Raw genomic sequence first — 20556 nt, 5'->3', positions numbered from 1 at the left:
ACTACAGTGTGTTTCAAAAGTTGCACAACTAAAACTTTGAAAATGTATATCATGAAAACCCTAAGAGGTATTTACACCAGGTTTTCTGCACTAAACTAATCATGTACGCTATTAATGGGTTAATACATTTATGTTAACATGTATCGAAATAAAAGCAATTACATTAATTTAAAAAAATATTGTTCATTTGCTGAAAACATCTGAGAATTGATTTTCAATACCAACGTACAAATTTTCAGCGAAAAATGCAGGTTCGACCAGGACTCGAACATGGGGCTCTGATAAACCGTGCCATTGATCTAACCACTGAGCTACTGAGTGGACTCGCCTAATTTTTCGATGTCGCTGTTTTACCTGTGTGGAATATTCTCTGCCAGTGCTACTGCAACGGGATCTGTTGCCTTTGAAACACAGTAGACTTCGACACTGCTGGTTCCTCCCAGACTAGAGATGTTAATTATTGAAGATCAGGCATACACAGGAAATGTACTATGTATAAATTTTCAGCGAAAAATGCATTAACATCTCTACTCTGGGAGGAACCAGCAATGTCGAAGTCTACTGTGTTTCAAAGGCAACAGATCCCGTTGCAATAGCACTGGCAGAGACGATTCCACACAGGTAAAACAGCGACAGCGAGAAATCAGGCGAGGCCAGGCCGGCTCAGTAGCTCAGTGGTTAGATAAATCGGACGGTATGCCAGAGACCCAGGTTCAAGTCCTCGTCGAGCTTGCACTTTTTGCTGAAAATTTCTACTTAGTACATCTCCTATGTGTGCCTAATCTTCAATAATAATACCAACTCTTAACAATTTGAGGGATCATTTGTTGGTGTTTGACTAGTCGTAAAACAGTAGCTTGTGAGGTACAGCAGAAGCAGGGGATTTTTCTTGGAAAACCTCTTGCACATGAGTGTAAGAATGAGTTATAAAATACTCTTCAGCAGTGCACATGCGCTGATCCAAGAATACGCCATGCTGAATCAATTAAAAGAACAGGCATAGTAGCATCGAAAGTGAGTGAATTCAGTGTAACCAGAGGCAGACTAGGACTCTCTCAAGAGTCCAATTTCGGCACAAAATCTTGGTTTATGATTTATTACGTAAATGTATAGCCAATACTTAGGCACATGTGGCATGCATCTGTTGACAATATTTCAACCTGCTAGCATTGCCATATATGTTCCAAAAATGGCACTTTTTCACTCAACCCATAAAATCGCCAATAAAAAATCCATAAAATGTTGCACTCGACCAATATTGGTCGCAAATTACAGATTGACATGGCATCAGTCATCATACATCTAATTATGACCCTTCGATAGTATCTTACGTATTTTTCTCATTCTAAAGTGCATTTCTGGAAAAATTTTAACGCTGCCTTTCGCCAGTTATTAATTGACCATTTTGGTTGAAACCACATGTAAGGCAGGTACAGCCATCTGTTGTCCACTGGATCAACCACATGGTGTGAATGCGCACTTTCGCTGTCAAATACTGTTGGTAGGAGAAAAATGGCACCCACAAATAGTTTGTTTCATTAACGTACTGTCATGGAAATTCTTGTTACTGAAAACGTTGGAGCTACAGAAATTTATTGGCGTTTACAGAACTTACAGTACAGTGAAAAAGTGGGTGAAACATTTTAGAGATTGTAAAACAGACATTATTGATACGCCTCATATTGGCAGACCGAAAAAAAGCTTCATGCACAACACCACGGACCAGATTGACAAGCTTATCCAAAGTGATAGAGCGATAACTGTACGAAAAATTGAACATTCTGTGAACATTAGGCACAGTGCTATGCAGGACATCATAAAGACTCTTGGTTATAACAGACTGATGCAGGATGAGGTTCGCTGGTGGTTACAGCATGCTGAAACAGACTTCGGTACTATTATCGTATGAGGGAAACACCTACGAATCATATATTTCGGACTTCTTTACATTGCTAACGTGTTATTTTCGAATTTGGAACATTTCCTAAAGTGAAATAATGCATAACAATGTCTATTCCTTAGATTTACGAGTACTTACTGTTACTTGTTGTTTCGAATCTGTAACACATTATGGCCATGATAGCATACTGGTTTAGGGGGCGTTCTGAGTGTGTTTTGTCGATTTATGCAGTGTTGCAACCTCGTTCACCAGAAAATATCTACTTTCGTGCCTGGATTTGAAATTATGCTAATACTTCGCAAACCATTGACGTTAGCCCCAAAAACCATTTTCCTTAAGGTTAGGTTAGGTTAAGTTACGTTAGGTAAAGGTAAAGTGTTCCCCTGTGCATAGCACCATGCCATGAAGGCGTCAAGAATAGTTAAAAAAAAAAAAAATTAAAAATACTCGAAAGCATGTTCTAGTGAAAACACGGCGAGGCTGAAACACTGGCTACGGGGTTGCATCATCTTAACACACGGACAGAGGGCTGCACAACGGCCAGAATCGCTTACTAGGCCCGCCTGGCTGGTCGGGCGGGCGAGTAAAACTATATACCTGAGTTTTGACCCGTCAAGCATCGAAAGCCCACGGGTAACTGGAAGGCCTTGCAAGAAGAAGCTCGCTTATCTTCAGCGAACGCTCATTCCGGTTTTGCACCGTCTCCAGATACATGAGTCACCCAGTCACCGTTGCCAACTTTTAGATTCTAAAATGGTCAAGGAGCACTTAAATGTTCATCACTTTTATCAATTTGACATTTATTCCTTGCTAGAGAACATTTGTATCACTCACACCCAGTGGCGGCGATTGGGTTCCAAAACTAGGGGGCCAACGTGCAAAAGTAGGGGGGCAAGGACAGTTTAATTTCCCTTGGTACATGAGGTTAGCGTGGTGCAAAAGTGGCAAAAAGTGGGCGGGGGGGGGGGGGGGCAACTGCACTCTCTCGGTCCCGCCCCTAATTGCTGCCACTGCTGTCACCTGTAAAGGAGTACGAACCAAGTCTCGCAAAAAGTGCCATCGTAAATATTTTGGAACTTTCTGTGACTGGTGGTGGTTCTACTTATTGGGGGGTCCTCCCCTATGGTGCAGTGGTAGTGTCCTCGCCTTGTAATCAAGGGGTACCGGGTTCGATACTCGGTGGAAGCACATGGTGGTTCGGATCCCACTTTAAACTATAGGTCCACTCCCGATGTTCTTTAGGCAGTAAGACAATTGAAATATCCTTAAATGTGCTAAACTTTTTTAAAAAAAATCAGAAATACAAAGTAAGAATCTTTGTTTCCTCATTTCAAAGTTTGTAGGATGTAAATATCACAAACCATGGCTTAAGTAGAAAATATCGAAGGACGCACATAGAATGTCGGTGCTTGATAGAGCTTGGGAAAAGGGGTGCGCTTAACCACAATGCTGTCTAGGGGCCCAAAGTATCTACCTACAAGCTCTTCGACACAATCGGTTTCAACATCAACAAATCTTAAAACGATAGTCATTTGCACCATAAGTGTGAAATCTTTGGTGTATTCAATTGATACAGCTAATTTGACTTTGTTGCCCATTAATTGTAGCAGTTAACTTTGAATTTTAGGACTTAGATGATAATAATAATTGTGAATCTCATTTTGTTGTTACGTCTTAATGTTCTTGTAATATTAAATATTTGACGCAGTGGCGTAACAAAATCGTAAAGTACGCGTTAGCAAGAAATAAATTTGGGTCCCTCAAGTACAGTCATATTCTTCCAGAAAATTTATGTAATTACTTAGAATGTCTGGTTGTGGCTACACTTACATTGATAACTATACAAATCGATGCTCTAACTCTGAATTTTCACATATTACAACATATCTTTCTTTGACATTTATGTATTCAAAAGAAGAAAATACAAATACTTACTTATCCCTTCCCCCAAATCAGAAGGCGGTACAGGATACAGAGAACACTGGAAGCTAGTGTAGAGCTATCAAGGAGAATAAACTTTCCCAAAGCACTTGATTTCAGATTTAAGCACATTCCTGAAACGTAGAACTTGGATCTGAAAATTCGGAAGATAAATAATCTTCGTGCCCGTTACAGAGGGTAATAGCTACATCTGAAGTTGTAGGAACGAAGGAAGAACTGCTAATATTATCCATACCCTTCTTCAGTTTAAAACACCGGAAGCATTTAAATGCCCCATACTTTGCTCCGTGGCAGTTTGAGGTGCTTTATCGTTAACATATTAAAATCGGGTAGGCTATGCAAGGTCACGAGACAGAAGAAAAGCCAAGATAAAGTGCTTTTTATTCAAGAAAATAATAAATGGATAAAAATGTCCAAGCAATTTTTTTGTTGATGTTTCACATGAGAAATGATAATTATTTTTACTTTTTCGGGGCCCCTTATGGTTAGAGCTCCCGCCGGCCTCTGATTTGACGTATTCATTCAAATTATAACGTTTAACTAGAATATAAAGTAAGATAAAAAGTGTCTTAATTTTATTGCCCACAAAAATTAGCCTTTTCTATCTTTCTCACTTCCATTTATTACGTTTTTCGTATCAACCTCATGGGACGGGAGGCCCCTACATGCGCAAGGGCCAGGGTGGTCGCCAACTTCACCCACCCCTTGCTACGCTAATGGTTATCCAACTTCAAGGCACCTGCGCTGCGCCTAGCAGAAATTCAAATATTTCCATGCGTAGTGAAATATAATGGCCGTTGGCAACACTGACAGGAGTGCTCGCTTCTACCTGCAAGAACTACATCGACTCTCACGGGTCTTCTTAAGATACGGGTAATATAAAAACCTGGCAGACATCGATGCCTGTGCACAACTGTGACGTGAAGCTCGCTTGCGCGATGTCGAACACCTGGGCTTGACGTGCGTGTTGCATATTCTTGTAGGCGCGCCTCCTCGCAGACGGGTTTTTTCCGGGTCTTGTGCAGGACTCTGCACACGGAACATTGCACTAGGTGCAGAAAGCAAATGGCGGGAGCAGAAACAGCGTTTCTGACAGAGATTTTCGCAGAAAACAACACGCATTCACATTAAAATGGATCAAATCTACATTCAGGAACTTCCACAACACTAAAGAAAATGATTTCCGTAAGTACTTTCGGTAAGACTGCAGAATATGGGCTGCTTAGGAGGAACGCGATTCATAATTTTTTGGTAACGTTTTGTAGTTAGTAATCGGGGAAAGTAAGTTTTAAGGTGCGGAAATTTTTTTTCTTAAAAAAAAAAAACAACAGAAAAACGTGTCCAGGTTGGGTGGTATTGAAATCGTAGCAACGATGGAAAAGGCATATTCCTGAACAAATCTAGTGAAAGCAAAAAATGCCTATGTTGTTAGGTAGCTAGGTTTAGTTCACTTAGCCTAAATAATAATTAGTCATTGTATTTATGCTAATGAAACCTAACCTAACAGGCCTAACCTAACCTTGTAGGCATTCCTCGAAGAAATAATGAAAGAAACTGTGCGTAAAAAATATGGACACGAACGAATGGAGGAATGCATTGCTTTTAGTAGCAGGAAAAACATTTTTCATTGTATTTATGCTATTGGAACCCAACCTAACAGGCCTAACCTAACCTTGTATGCATTCCTCATCTGAAATAATGAAAGAAACTGTGCGTCTGTGGGTGGAATCCGGAGCAACAAATCAACTCGAATGCCGCGAAACGAAGGGTCTCACTTATCGCACAACACTTGAGCGCATAAACAATATGGACGCGAACAAATGGAGAAATGCATTGCTTTTAGCAGCAGGAAAAACATTGTTAATGAGCAATAATATAATAGTAATTGTAAAAGGAACACCGGAAAATGGAAGTAGAAGGTACGTACTTTCAGGGGATATAAATTTTGTTGGTCTATTTAGAGGTAAAAAGCAGCCCATGTTCTGCAGTGAGACCGTACTTTCTCCTGTAAATTTGAAGGAATCCGTTTCCCTCATACGATAATGTTACCCAGACTTCTACAAGAGTGATACTTTCCAGCAAATATATTGACCCACGTGGATGATATGTGGAAAAGCAACATTACCACAGGTGGAAAAATAGCACTTTCTGACTTTTAGTAATATCATTTGGCTCATTTAGGGTAACTGTTCCGATTGTTTTATGATTTCTCCTAGCACAAAGACTAATCGTAGAACTTTGGAAATCATTGTCACACGAAATTTGAACCTTCCTTAAAGTAATGAGTACTGTTTGGACTCGAAAATAAGTTATTTATATTGAAAACAAACAATTTGAAAATTTCCTTACACACTTCTCATGGACAAGATATTCTCCGTCAACAAGCGACAGTAAATATCGTAGAAGCGTGGGAATGAATGTAGAAGTAAATTAGTAGAATGCATTTAGGGACTTTATTTTAATGTTAAGGGAACCAAACCTAACCTGCCTAACCTAACCACGAAAGCATATATTGAACAAAACCTTAAGTAATCGCTAAAACTCCGCAGTATGTGTTGATAGACGGGCTCGGGTACCCTTTTCCACACCCTCGATTTTTTGCACATTTCAAATATTCTCATTACGAAAATTAGTTCTTCATAAGAAACGATGTTTCTAAATAGCGCAGAAAGTAATTTTTTTTAGATCTACGTGCTAGGAAACTTACGTTTTTCAATATTTAGATTCCTTATGTAACGTCGAAACGGTTTTGCAGGGATTTGATCATGGCGCATCTTGGATTCATGTCACAGACGCACGTCTGAACATTTTCTTTTTCTTCTTATCTTTGACTTGTGCAATGGGATAATTTGCGATTTCAATATATTATTTATGTAATTTATTGGCGGATTGGATATTTGAGACATTGCAATTGTTTTGTGCGACTTTAGACATTGGAATTGATTTGTGTGACATTGAATTAAGACAAAAGGACTAAATATGAGATTGACACACGTTCAACAGATGAAGGACATAGAGGACTTTGTTCGACGAGACATACGGGACATTGTACTTGACTTACAGGGAGATGGTCTGCTGCCCCACGAACCATTGGCGCGTGGATAGGTTAGTTCAGTTAGGTTGAGATCGATAGTTAAAATTTGGTGTCGTGTTAGTATCACGATCTAGAAATTGGAAATAATTGCGAACCATATCAAACAACAAAATTTCAACTTTAAACGGCTGTACAGTCGTAAATACTTCTTTCCGCGCTCCAATTTTTTTTTATTCACAAATAGGATCAAATAATGTTCATAATGAAAAAAAAATAATTCAAAATTCGAGGGTGTAGAATTGGGTACCCGATCCGATAGACGTACATTGCAATAAAACAAAAGGAAAAGGAACTATCCACTCTCGGATAGCCTATGTTAGGTTAAGTTACATTAGGCAAGCCTAGTAAAAAAAGGGGGAGTTGAAACACTGACAGGGGGTTACGTCATCAAACGTACGCATCATCCGGAAATGAAAGCAATGGCAATTTTGCGTCGGTGAGATATTTCTCTTGAAAAATACATGATTTCCCCGTCAAATATACTCCACGATGAAAGAAAATACCTCGACGAACGTTGTAAACCTTGGAGAAACTCATTTCCGTAAGTAGTTTCTTGTGTAAAATTGAAGAAATGTGGCTCCGATGTATGAAACTGTTACCAAATTTTGCGAAGTATTGATGTATTAAACATGTAAAACGCCATTTTTCAAGTCCATAGAAGATACACGATTACAAGATCAACATTTTAAGATGTAACTGTGATTCCAATACTAATATTGTCCGAGGACTAGTGCTTGTTCAGTACATTTTTGTCAAGAAAATAAAACAAAAGTTAAAGTACCTGCATTACAGTTTTTCTTATTCTCCACAATTTGTACGTTTCGGCTTCATCATCCATGTTGAGTTACCTACAACTTTATAAATAAAAAAAAGTATTAAAAAGTCTTCAATCAAAACAAGAAAACACGTTACAATCTGCGCTCGACCCCACACACACAGTTTACTGTCCCCTGCAGTGTTGCCAATCTCCGAATGCAGGATTTCCCTTTTACCAGTGTAAAATTTCCCCTTTTCGACCTAAATTTCCCTCGACTTTAAAAAAAATCTGAAGCTGTATCTTTGTATTACTGGTATTACTATAACTGTTAATCAGGACCGTATATAAGGGAGTTTAGTGGGTCCAAGCCCCCCATTGAATAAAATACTAGAAACTGATCATAGTTTCATAATATAATTATCCTAAAATAAACATTTGAATTTTAAAATAAAACACTAATGTATTGGAAAAATCCCCCCCCCCAAAAAAAATTCGTCTGCGGCGCAATGATTGTCGGACTTTGAAACCCACCCATTGTCAAAGCTTAGCTAGGGGCCTGCTGTTAATATTTTTCTTTTGACGCCTGTTTTGCCTGAGGAACAAACTTTATTATTATTATTATTAAATCTTTATGAAAATCATAAAAGTGTGAAGTAATGGGCAGCAACTCAATACGAGTTGTTTTCACATGTTTCCCAGATATCTTTTCATCCGCAGATAAATCCCCACGACGTTTTCTAACCTTTTTTGGAGTTGCATGTAGCTTCCTATCAGTCACCTCTTCGTTCGTCACCATTCTCCTTGCAACGACACAGGACACACAAAGTCACACACACAGCCACTCAGACACAAACAGAATAAGATTTGTATTGTATCGTCAATTTGTGAATGTTCGGTCACTCGTCTTCATTTGTTCTTAAGATTTGTAACATCCTCTGTCATTGGTTAGCAGACGTATTACGTGGCAGTAGCAAATTTGACGCTCAATCTTGCTGCTGCCACGCGCGTGGCAGCAGACTCGGCCCACAATTAAATGTAGTATAATCTGTGGTTCGCACATGCACATGCCAACTTTTTACCCTAGAAATTAGAGAAGAGGAAGAAGAATTTTTGTTTGACAACAAAGGGTAATCCTAAGTAAAAGTAAATAAATAAATAATTCCAACCAAGTGTAAACCGAAGAATCCACACAGGCAGAATAGTGAGTACAAGTGTATATAACCAAAGATGTTCCACAATCTAAGGCTAATAACGTATTAAACAAATTAGATGACTGGTTTTTAAATAATAATCTACTCCTCAACAGCAAAAAAAAGCAAATTACATTACATTTTCTACAATCCAAACCAGAAACCAAATAAACCTCAATCTAATATCTGGGAATACACAACTAGAGCCTAAAAAAAATTCAAAATTTCTGGGTATCATTCTGGATGAGCACCTTAGCTATACAGAACACATAAACACGCTACAATCAAAATTAAGGGTAAAATTTTCGTATCCCCAAAACGTATTTCTTCAATTTTACAGGAGAAAGTACTTACCGAAATGGGTTTATTTATACTTTAGGAAGGTCTTGGAAGTTTGTTTTCACCTCGTTGAATTTTTTTTGCCGGTAAATCATGTAATTTTCGACATTAATGTCACTCCAATGCACGAAAGCTGTTCCCTTGATGTCCGTCTACTACGTGAACCAAATATTTGCGAGCGTTTCATGACGTAACAATCGGTCAGTGTTTCCAAATACGCGGTTTTGTAACTGTGTAACAGTTCTTGAACGTAAATAAACGTGAGTTACTGTTCATCATTTCTGATTACGAACTTGCGACAACATGACGTGCACAGGATCAGTGGCGTGCTCAATGTGAGGTTGATGGGGTATAACCCCTCCTTTCGCCCAGTATCTCTAAGGCTATTTATGAATGGTTCGTGGGCTATTTATGTATGGTTCGTGGGGCTATCCGTGAATGGTTCGTGGGGCTATCTGTGAATGGTTCATGGGGCTATCTGTGAATGGTTCATGGGGCTATCCGTGAATGGTTCGTGGGGCTATCCATGAATGGTTCTTGGGGCTATCCATGAATGGTTCGTGGGGCTATCCGTGAATGGTTCGTGGGGCTATCCGTGAATGGTTTGTGGGGCTATTTATGAATGGTTCGTGGGGCTATCCGTGAATGGTTCGTGGGGCTATCCGTGAATGGTTTGTGGGGCTATTTATGAATGGTTCGTGGGGCTATCCGTGAATGGTTCGTGGGGCTATCCGTGAATCGTTCGTGGGGCTAGCGCCAATGGTTCGTGGGGCTATCCGAGAATGGTGTGTGGGGCTACGAATATTTTTTTCGAAACCAATTTTTAACTATTGAAACCTTTGCGTGGCCCTACTAACCTATCCACGCGCCAATGGTTCGTGGGGCTAGCGCCAATGGTTTGTGGGGCTAGCGCCAATGGTTCGTGGGGCTATCTTTTTCACTATTGAAATCTTTGCGTGGCCCTACTAACCTATCCACGCGCCAGTGGTTTGTGGGGCTAGCGCCAATGGTTCGTGGGGCTAGCGCCAATGGTTCGTGGGGCTATATTTTTAACTATTGAAACCTTTGCGTGGCCCTACTAACCTATCCACGCGCCAATGGTTCGTGGGGCTAGCGCCAATCGTTCGTGGGGCTATCTTTTTCACTATTGAAACCTTTGCGTGGCCCTACTAACCTATCCACGCGCCAATGGTTCGTGGGGCTATATTTTTAACTATTGAAACCTTTGCGTGGCCCTACTAACCTATCCACGTGCCAATGGTTCATGGGGCTAGCGCCAATGGTTCGTGGGGCTATCTTTTTCACTATTGAAACCTTTGCGTGGCCCTATTTTCCACATTCATACTTACGTATTCTCCATACTAGTACCTAGATATTTTGCTATGAAGAAGGTCGCAACACTGCATAACCACTGATCATGGACTACGCTAGTCAAGATTTCTCCGCCATATCGCGTGTAACGCAAGCAAAAGCGAAGAAAATAAAAATACTCCATATTTCGAAAATTGAGATTATTTGCCTGCAAAAAACGAAACGCGAAATAGAAGAATCCTTACGAATGCAGAATATGTTAAGTATCAATGTGAAAAATACGAAAATAAGGGAATTAGAGACGTTTGGTGGTTACCGAAATTTTAATAAATTGAGTAGTGTGTGCTATGCCCTTCGAGAAATGGTAGAAATCTCAAGCACCCAAACTGTAAAATGCCTTTATATGGCAAACTTTGATGCTTTACTAATATACGGGATTATGGTTTGGGGTAACAAGGTCCACTCCAATGTCCTTTTTATGCTTCAAAAAAGAGCTATAAGAATCATAGCTGGAGTAAAGAAAACTTATTCATGTAGAAATCTTTTCCGTAAGCTTAATGTGTTAACTCTCCCCTGCATATACATTTATGAATGCTTAATTTATGTTAAGCAAAATATTTCCAACTTTGCCACAAATGAGGAAATACATGGCCTAAACACAAGAAATAAAGACAAACTTCACATAAAACACTGCCGCCTTAACTTATGTAAGAAAAGTCCCTTAAACTCTTCCATAGATCTCTACAATAAACTACCACAAGATGTGAGGAAAGAACCAATATTGATGATATTCAAGCACAAGATAAAATCAATGCTTCTGAAGCATGTTTTTTATTCTATAGCTGAATACATGGAAGTGACTTTTACATAAGACAAATGTACATAATGTAGTATAATCACATATTATTCTTGTAAAATTAAATGTCAAATGAAAGTGGATAATTAGTATCACCTAGAAGTAGGCTGTAATGTTCTATATCTTCTCATGTTATATTTTTTTGTGATTTTGATATAATACCAGAGTAATACCCAATTTTTTACAATTTTTCACATAAAACACTGCCGCCTTAACTTATGTAAGAAAGGTCCCTTAAACTCTTCCATAGATCTCTACAATAAACTACCACAAGATGTGAGGAAAGAACCAATATTGATGATATTCAAGCACAAGATAAAATCAATGCTTCTGAAGCATGTTTTTTATTCTATAGCTGAATACATGGAAGTGACTTTTACATAAGACAAATGTACATAATGTAGTATAATCACATATTATTCTTGTAAAATTAAATGTCAAATGAAAGTGGATAATTAGTATCACCTAGAAGTAGGCTGTAATGTTCTATATCTTCTCATGTTATATTTTTTTGTGATTTTGATATAATACCAGAGTAAGACCCAATTTTTTACAATTTTTGGCTATATATTTTGTATTTGTAAAATCTATTAATGTAGTATTGTATTGTAATGTAAGTATTGACATGTCCTATATTACCATGTACTGTAATTTGTACACACTGGTAGTCCTTGGACGCAAATAAACTAAACCTTTATTATTCAGTTGATTTTTGCCACACCTATGGAATTCAAGAGTAAGACATCAAACTTTTAATAGGGTCAATTCCATCTGCATTTATGCAGCCTGTTTGGAATATGCCTGTATATGTCGAAGGCGTTTGTGCCTCCCCCCACCCTAATACATATACTTAGAAATTTAATGTAGAGCAATATTATCGCCGTTATTTAACAATGTTGTACTCTTAAAGGGCAATTACGGGTAACAGTTCCGATTGTCTTATGATTTTTTCGAATCCTAGAAGAAAGACTAGGAAATTATTGTCACACGAAATTTGAACCTTTCTGAGCACTGTTTGGATTTCGAAAGAAAGTTACGTAGCTATGTTGAAAAAAACAACTTAAAAATTACCTACGCAGGCATGCGCTCTTCACATGGACAAGCATTCTCCATTGATAGAAGCGACAGTAAGAATCGCAGATTAGTTGGAATTAATGTAGAAGTAAATTGGAACCTTGGTACTATTATAGTATGGGGGAGACACCTATAAATCATATATTTCGTACTTCTTTACATTGCTAACGTACTATTTTGGAATGCGGAACATTTCCTAAAGTGAAATAATGCATTTCTAACTAAGATAATGTCTATTTCTTACATTTACAAGCACTTACTGTTACCTGTTATTTCGATTCTGTAACACATTATGGTGGGCTATAGCGTACTGGTTCAGGGCACGTTGTGCGAGTGTTTTGTCGATTTATGCAGTGTTGCAATCTCGTTCACCGGAAAATACCTACTTTCGTGCCCGGATTTGAAATTATGCTCATACCTCACAAACCATTGATGTTAGCCCCAGAAACCATTTGGAGCGAATTTACAATATAGAGAAAGTCTCCAATTTTGTTAATTTTCGGTATACTAACTAATTTTGACCTCCTAATCACGAATCTGTTGAAAAAAACCTGGGGTCACGTCTGAAAATTTGAAAAAAAGCCGATTGAATTTTTTTTTATATATAGGTGTATATGTGTAGTTTTACGAACAAAAATGTAATCTCCTGTCATTGTGTCCAACCACGCCGTTGTTTTGCAAGAAAATGATTTATGATGTTCAATTCTAGTATGATCCCTATTTTTTCGATGAACTTAGGGGTGAAATGAGTGCTAATGGAACCTAACCTAACAGGCCTAACCTAACCTCATGTGAATGGTTCGTGGGGCTACCCGTGGATGGTTTTTGGCACTAACGAACAATTTTTCATCACAATGTACAATTTCCAGATGTGACCCCCGGTTTTTACAACAGATTCGTGATTAGGAGGCCAAAATTAGTTAGTATACCAAAAATTAACGAAATTGGAGACTTTCTCTATATTGTACATTCTTTCCAACCATTTTCCGTAAGGTTCGGTTAGGCAATCATAGTTAAAAAAATAACAAAAAATTAAAAATACTCGATACGTCATGTTCTAGTGAAAACACGGCATGTTTGAAACACTGACTACGGGGTTACGTCATATAACACACGGAACATTGTGCTCTCGTGCAGAAAGCAAATGGCGGCAGCAGAAACTGCGTGTCGGACAGAGATTTTCGCAGAAAACAACATGTATTCACATTAAAATGGATCAAAACTACATTCACGAACTTCCACATCGGTACAGAAAATGATTTCCGTGAGTACTTTCTCCTGTAAATTTGAAGAAATCCGTCTCCTCTATACTATAATGTTACCAACAACATTGTTGGAACTAGGGTTGCCAGATTTATAAAATAAACACTTCATACTCACTGGCTGAGCAACAGAACATGTTTTACCGATTTTTAGGAACCTGGTTTTTAAGAGGTCCTACTGGAAATGGGGAACTTTTTTTAAAAGTGGATTTTTAACTGGTGGTTTTTGACGGGAATATCGGCAATGATATTTTAACTGTTTCTTAACCCAACCTCTAACCTAATCCTTTTTAACCCTTCATGACATGGCATAATGTTTAGTGCCTAGAGAAAATATAAGAACTTGAAGAAGGGGGGGAGTTGTACCCCGAAACGTTGTTTTCAAAACTTCATACTCACTCACGTAAGTAAATCCAATTTTATACTAATTTAGTATTGATTATTATATAGTGAGTAACATGCACTACATGTAAATATGTTATTAGATCTTATCATTCGCTGCCAGGAAAGCTTCAAGTTCTCTTGTGTTTGATCTTTAGGGTGGACTGAATATTAGGGGTAATCCTTCATAGTTTCAATCGCTGAGGGTGACACAATAGCAGATGGCGAGTGTGGAAAAAACAGAAATCAGATAGAAAAGTCAATGTCATTCAGTACTCTCATCAACCCTCTCCTAGTAAAATTCTGCTTTGCTAGTCTTTGTTTTGAAAGTTTTTCTGCTCATTAGAATTTAGAGTATTTGTAATACATCAATATAACTGTGAATGATGAAGGCCTGCAATTCTCTTGGTCGTAAAATAAGTCACATTGCTGTACTTCGAATATTATAATTTTTCATGAAATATAAAGGGTGTCAGAAATATTTTAGTTTTTAAAACTATTAAAATAAATACTTAAATTTTTTGTATGAAGATAAATTTATTACCAAAAGAAAGCTTAAACATTAAATTTTTATTTGTGGAAAAGAGTATTGGACAAATGGTGAACGTTTCACATTCAATTATTATTGAACTAAAGTTTTCGATCACTCGTCGATGCATTGCACGAAGTATAGCATTGATTTAATCTGGTCAACGTTTCTGTTCGATCTTGATGACCTTGGACATCCCAGCGGTTTATTCGTCATAGTGCTTCCAGTGTTTTCAAACTTTCTCACCCAATGTTTAATTAAATTTGCACTTGGGACGTCTCTCATTCCTGCCAGGTTATAATGATGCCGGTACAAATGATGCACAACAACATCATTATTTTTATAACACACGAACACAAAAAGTACGTTGCTGCCCCGTAAAGTGCTCTATGGCAACTAAATATTAACAATGTTGCCAAGCATTTGCGATGTATCTAATTTCTCCATAATGTGTGAATTGCCCCAGGGGGTAGATTTAAAAATGAAAATATTTCTGAAACAGCCCTGATTTTCTTATCTCTCTTATTGGCAATAGATGCTCAAGAGAATGAAACTTGCATGCTTTAATAATGATAATTTTTATTATTATTATTGAAATATGTGCTATTATTATGTGGTAAAATGATGCTATTTGCATTAATTCACTATTTGTTAGAGTATATATTTTCCATCATTCTTATATGTAACGTTTGTCTTTGTACTAACAAAAAAATAAAAAATATATTTGTATTATGCTGATTCTGTTAGATATGGTTGTTTTTCTTTATGTAGTTTAAATGTGACTGATTTCTTCTATTTTAGTTTCAGTTCCCTAAAATGAATCCTGAAGATACAGGGATGTCAGATGTTGAAATCTTAGAAAAATTAAAAAAATTAGGAAATGAATTATTCACCGAAATGTCAAAGATCCCTTGTGCTAAGACTACTGATTCAGATAAATGGTAAGTTACTGCTATCAAGGCTTCAGTAATTGTGCTACTTAGTACTTTTAATTGTGTTTCAAATACACATTTTTTTGTACAAACAGAAAATAAAATAATAATTGTTCAAATATTTTGACTATACTGGGCTTTTATTACCTTGTAACATTCTTGGTACATAAATTAGGTGAAGAATTTCAAAGCATCAAATGTTATTCTCAAGATTTAACTTGATAATGTCGCATTGCATTCAAGTAATTCTGAACATTGAGCACACACATTTATATAAAATCAACAGAATTTCTCGCAAGTACAACCAGCATTCATTTTGCAACGTAATTGGAAATAGATTTCATTTAATGAATTAAATGTTTTAAGGTAATAATTGTCAACTGAAAATAAATTCAATTTTGCAATGGGCATAAGCATACGCAGGATGGATACTCACCAGGAATTCCTTGAATTCTGGGAATTATGCATGAATTATTGGCTCCAGGAATTCTAAATGAATTTTTCTCCGTAGACTTGAAAAATTGCAACTTATATTAATCCAAATTCCATTCAATTTATACATATATATAAATGCTCTAAGGCAAGTTTTTCACAGATTAGCTTTTATTTTTATTGATGAAGGAAAAGTAAGCTGTGTGTAAAATAAAAATGAATCATAATTCTGTCAGACTGTTTATTTTTTTTATGTGTATGTCCTTTGCAAAACAATCTATCTAACAGATGAAACAGTATTGCAAGATAAGATATGTTAAAGTTGATTAGTTAAATTTGAGTAAAAATTCTTAAACAATTAATTCGTACCTATATCCCATAACATTTGTGGACGTGCGTTTATAGTACATTTCAGGTCCGAATATGTTAAATGGCAAATGTAAAATCCACACCTCAAATAAATATTTTAAAGATATATACCGTTTAATTGAATTAAATTTTTGGATATGTTGGAATCACACAGACGCTTTATATTGTTAATATATTTGTGTGTGGGTGGTGAGAGGCAGTAATGTGTAAGGTAGAAATAGAGAAAACATCTTCTTATACCCTTGAATTTTTGGAAAGTTTGCCTTGAAAACCTGGAATTACTAGAATGTTATCATGGTCGTAGAGTGGCCAACCTGATGTGTCGCCCTGTACTTACTTTCTCTCTATCTCTGTCATATATCAATCCTTATTAGAGGCTATCACACAATGCTATCAGATCTTCACAGCATCTGATGCACTGATACCAGACAAGGAGAGAGAGAGAGAGAGAGAGAGAGAGAGAGAGAGAGACACACACACGGACGGACGGACAGACAGACAGACAGACAGACAGACAGACAGACAGACAGACAGACAGACTGACTGACTGACTGACTGACTGACTGACTGACTGACTGACTGACTGACTGACTGACTGACTGACTGACTGACTGACTGACTGTCTGTCTGTCTGTCTGTCTGTCTGTCTGTCTGTCTGTCTGTCTGTCTGTCTGTCTGTCTGTCTGTCTGTCTGTCTGTCTCTCTCTCTCTCTCTCTCTCTCTCTCTCTCTCTCTCTCTCTCTCTCTCTCTCTCTCTCTCTGTCTCTCTCTGTCTCTCTCTCTCTCTCTCTCTCTCTGTCTCTCTCTCTCTCTCTCTCTCTCTCTCTCTCTCTCTCCTCCCCCCCCCCCCTCAAGCCAAAGAATGGGCACCAATAGACTTACCAAATAGTGAGCAATTGGGGGGGGGGACTATTTAACATGTCAAATTATTTTGTTTGACTCGTCCATCTATCTGTGGGGAGTCATGCATTTGAAAGTTAGCCATTGACAGACACATTTTTAATCCTTTGATATCTCCAAAAGCACTCCACCGGCCTCCATGGTGGGGTTGTTATAGCACATCTCAGTACGGGCTCCAGTGGTCCCGGGTTTAAATCCCAGCCTGGGGATGGGTCCATTCATCAATATCATCATAGGGAGAGAGAGGAAGTTCTCTCTCTCTCTATCCTCTTTCTCTCTTCTCTTTTCTTCTTTTCTCTCTCTCTCTCGGCGAAGTGAAAGAAGAAAAGAAAGAAGAAAAAGAGAGAGAGAGAGAGAGATCCCTTCTCTTTTAAAAGAGAGAAAAAAGAAGAGGCATATCATCACTCATTCACATCTTCGCAATTAGCCAAAAGTGGCAGAAGAGAGAAGTAAAATAAACTAAATGAATCCAAAAGCACTCCCACTCTGAATGTGGAATTTGATAGGCTTCAAGAAAAGTGCTTGCCCATTTGTGTCTTCTAGTCAACAATCGATACCTGTCTATTTCTTAGAAACTGCTAAAAATTCAAAGACTAAATTCGATAAACAGAAAGATCTTAACGTATTGTGATACGAAGGATCTGCAGTTGACTGAGAAAGTGTGTTCCATAAGTTACGGGAACTTGATGCATGTAATTGCACTTGGAAGTGTGTGAAGTTTCTTATGTGTAGTTTGTTCGTGCATGACAAGCACAGAGTGAGAGGCTGGTTTGTTCCTTGAAAATAGTCTGCTACCTGTAATGTGTGTGCTTAGTTACCCTAAACTAGACTATTTGGAAAATACAATGTAATTTGAACGGAAAGCAAGATAAAGTCGCATGCACAGGAGCAGTGGGTCTGTAACTGTTCCAAGGTGGTTTGATTTAAATCAGTTGATTTTTTCACTTTAAATAAATAGTTTCTAGAATATTTAAGTGAGGATTTTGTAGATACCAGAATCATTTATGTTAACATTGTAATCATTTAATGGTGTTTATTAAGCTCTAAGAAAGAAAACGAAATATATGTACTGATGGTGTGACGCTCATATGAAAGGAAATGTGATATGTAAACTGTAAACACACATTTATCTTGATTTAAAATTCAATAATGTTTATGTCCAAAAATAGCAAATATCTTGTGTAGATAAAGATACAAAATATTAATCATGTTAAACCTTAAGTAGTGTCATTATCATTAAACTGTATATGCACATGGGAGCTGATATTTTGCAAACTATTGTTAAAAAAGATGCCAAAATTTAGCTACAGAGACTATAAAAATATTTTAAGTTACAATTATAGAGTACATCCAGAATGTTTTATTTTCACTGGAAGAAACGTTACTGAAATTATTATAGCTTCATTAACACACTCAAGTAGGTTCATACATGCAGTATCAGCATATAATGTTTTATTTCCTTTAATCAAACTGTTAAAATATTTTACAGGACTGTTTACTAGAAAAAGCCTTTCTATAAAAAAACATATGTATGGTGCCATAAACATACAAGCAATTTTAAGCCTGGTTTTTAAAGAAAATTAAGTAATCCAATTTAAATGAAGAAAAACCATTTAACAAATCAAAATCATAATTTTTATCCACCGTGAACTGTTCACACAATGTGATAAAACAGTAAAACTATCATGAATGTGGACTTCTATATATTGAATAAATGTGACGTACCACAGAAAGGTAGTTGGGCATTTATTGGTTCTGCTCATGAAGTTCGTAAAGTTCCTCATGACATTAGCTTCCCATGCAATGTGTGCGGTTTATTCGTGTATGAAACACATAGTGGGAGGCTGATTTCTTCCTTGAAAGTCATCTGCTACTTGCAATGTGTGGGACATATTTAGGTTGTTGAAAATCTTCACAGTGAAGGCTTTCCCCCACCTCAGTCAGTGGTGTCAGAGCCTGTGTTTCAGGGACGTCCGAACTTATTTCGGAGTGGAGGGCAAGTTCTTAAATCCACCAACATTTTTTCTAAATCTCTTTTATATATATATATATATATATATATATATATATATACAGGGAGGTTATTGCAGCATGACACCGCAACAGCGTCGGCCGCTTGCCGGCCCAGTCATGCAACAGGTGCCGGCAAATTGCGTAACAGATAGCCCGTTACACAAACCGCTTGTTTTGTAATGTTTCCACTTTTCACAATTATAGTTACAATTACAACTTAAATAAGCACGTACCTTGCCGCAAGGATGCTGGAAAAGGTGTCCTCTAAAATACAAATATTTCTGGCACTTTATTTCTGCCCATATCGCTTCTGACAGCAATGACTCATCCAACATAAAGGATTCAATTTTTCATTCTTGTCTTGCCTTCGAATAAACAAAACCGTGACTCTTATTTTGCAGATAACACAAGATTAATCCTTTTGAACACTAGAGTCAGTGGCGTGCCCAAGATTTTCGAGGGGGGAGGTTACGTATACATTATTATGCAAAACGAAAGCGCAGATAAACGAATTATTTAACAGTGTCACTTAATTTTAACGTGTGAATATTTTTGAAGTAAAGTAGCGATCATACACTGTGTGCGTTTTTCTTTCTGAGAGCGCCATTAGAAATAAGCACTTTTCCCCTTTTGCTACTATGGGATAAACTGAATATAAAAGGCTATAACTGCTCAACAACTGCATCTTTTTAAGAAATTTAAATTCTAAATGTAAGAATGAACAAAAAGCAACATTTTATGTAAATTCCGACAATTGTGAGTCCAGGGGGAAACGGGGGCCAAATCCCAAAGTTCTATTTTCCCCGTAATTACGCAAAATTTCTGAACGTCGTAATTTCCATATTTTTTTTTTTTTCAAAGTTGCGGCATGAGCATTACATATCCTCATAGAGTAGTCTTTTGTTGTGCTTCCCTCAAAATTTGGTCCATCCAGTGTCTATAGAGCCGACGCTAGAAGCGAAATTCCTCAGATGTTGCAAGAGCGTCAGCGGCTTACCGGAGTAGTGGTAAGCCGCGAGAAGCCTCTCGATACTACGCGAATGCGACAGCTGTCGGCTACCAGTTGTTTAGACGTGTTCACTTCGGTTTGCGTTTATCAGTACTCGTGTTGTTCAGTGCTAGTGCTTTATCGTGTGTTAATTGTTATTCATTCATTAGTTATGCCGCCAAACAAATATAGTCTTGAACAAAGAGTTTTTATGTACGATACTTACGTGAAAACGAACTCTTGCAGAAAAGTAGTCAGGCGATTCGCAAGAAAATTTCCTGGCAATCC

General features: G+C 37.5%; 2 protein-coding genes across 5 annotated transcripts in view; one reads left to right on the top strand and one right to left on the bottom strand.

Annotated features, from left to right (window-relative positions):
• The window catches only part of Polr2E (DNA-directed RNA polymerases I, II, and III subunit Rpb5), a 33374-nt gene extending 25515 nt beyond the window's left edge, over positions 1 to 7859 (bottom strand). For all 3 annotated transcript variants that reach the window (XR_014440775.1, XM_083112183.1, XM_083112184.1), the window contains exon 1: positions 7717 to 7859. Coding sequence is in view for 2 of the 3 variants with exons in the window: in XM_083112183.1 (XP_082968309.1) it covers positions 7717 to 7773 (57 nt within the window). In the remaining variant the exon portion in view is untranslated. The remainder of the gene's footprint in view (positions 1 to 7716) is intronic.
• A 910-nt stretch (positions 7860 to 8769) lies between these two features.
• Positions 8770 to 20556, top strand: part of LOC145979445 (uncharacterized) — a 26243-nt gene continuing 14456 nt past the window's right edge. Inside the window, exons 1-2 of one of the 2 annotated variants that reach the window (XM_083112347.1) lie at positions 8770 to 8893; positions 15436 to 15575. In XM_083112347.1, the coding sequence (XP_082968473.1) occupies positions 15451 to 15575 (125 nt within the window). In that variant the 5' untranslated portion in view covers positions 8770 to 8893; positions 15436 to 15450. Of the gene's footprint in view, positions 8894 to 11645; positions 11780 to 15435; positions 15576 to 20556 lie in introns of those variants that run through there. The other variant, XM_083112348.1, reaches the window with a different exon arrangement.

The sequence above is a fragment of the Lepisma saccharinum genome, chromosome 26 (assembly GCF_977018435.1).
Source record: "Lepisma saccharinum chromosome 26, izLepSacc3.1, whole genome shotgun sequence".
Classification (NCBI taxonomy): Eukaryota; Metazoa; Arthropoda; class Insecta; order Zygentoma; family Lepismatidae; genus Lepisma; species Lepisma saccharinum.
The sequence above is the reverse complement of the archived record's forward strand: the minus strand, read 5'-3'. Positions and strand labels throughout refer to the sequence as shown.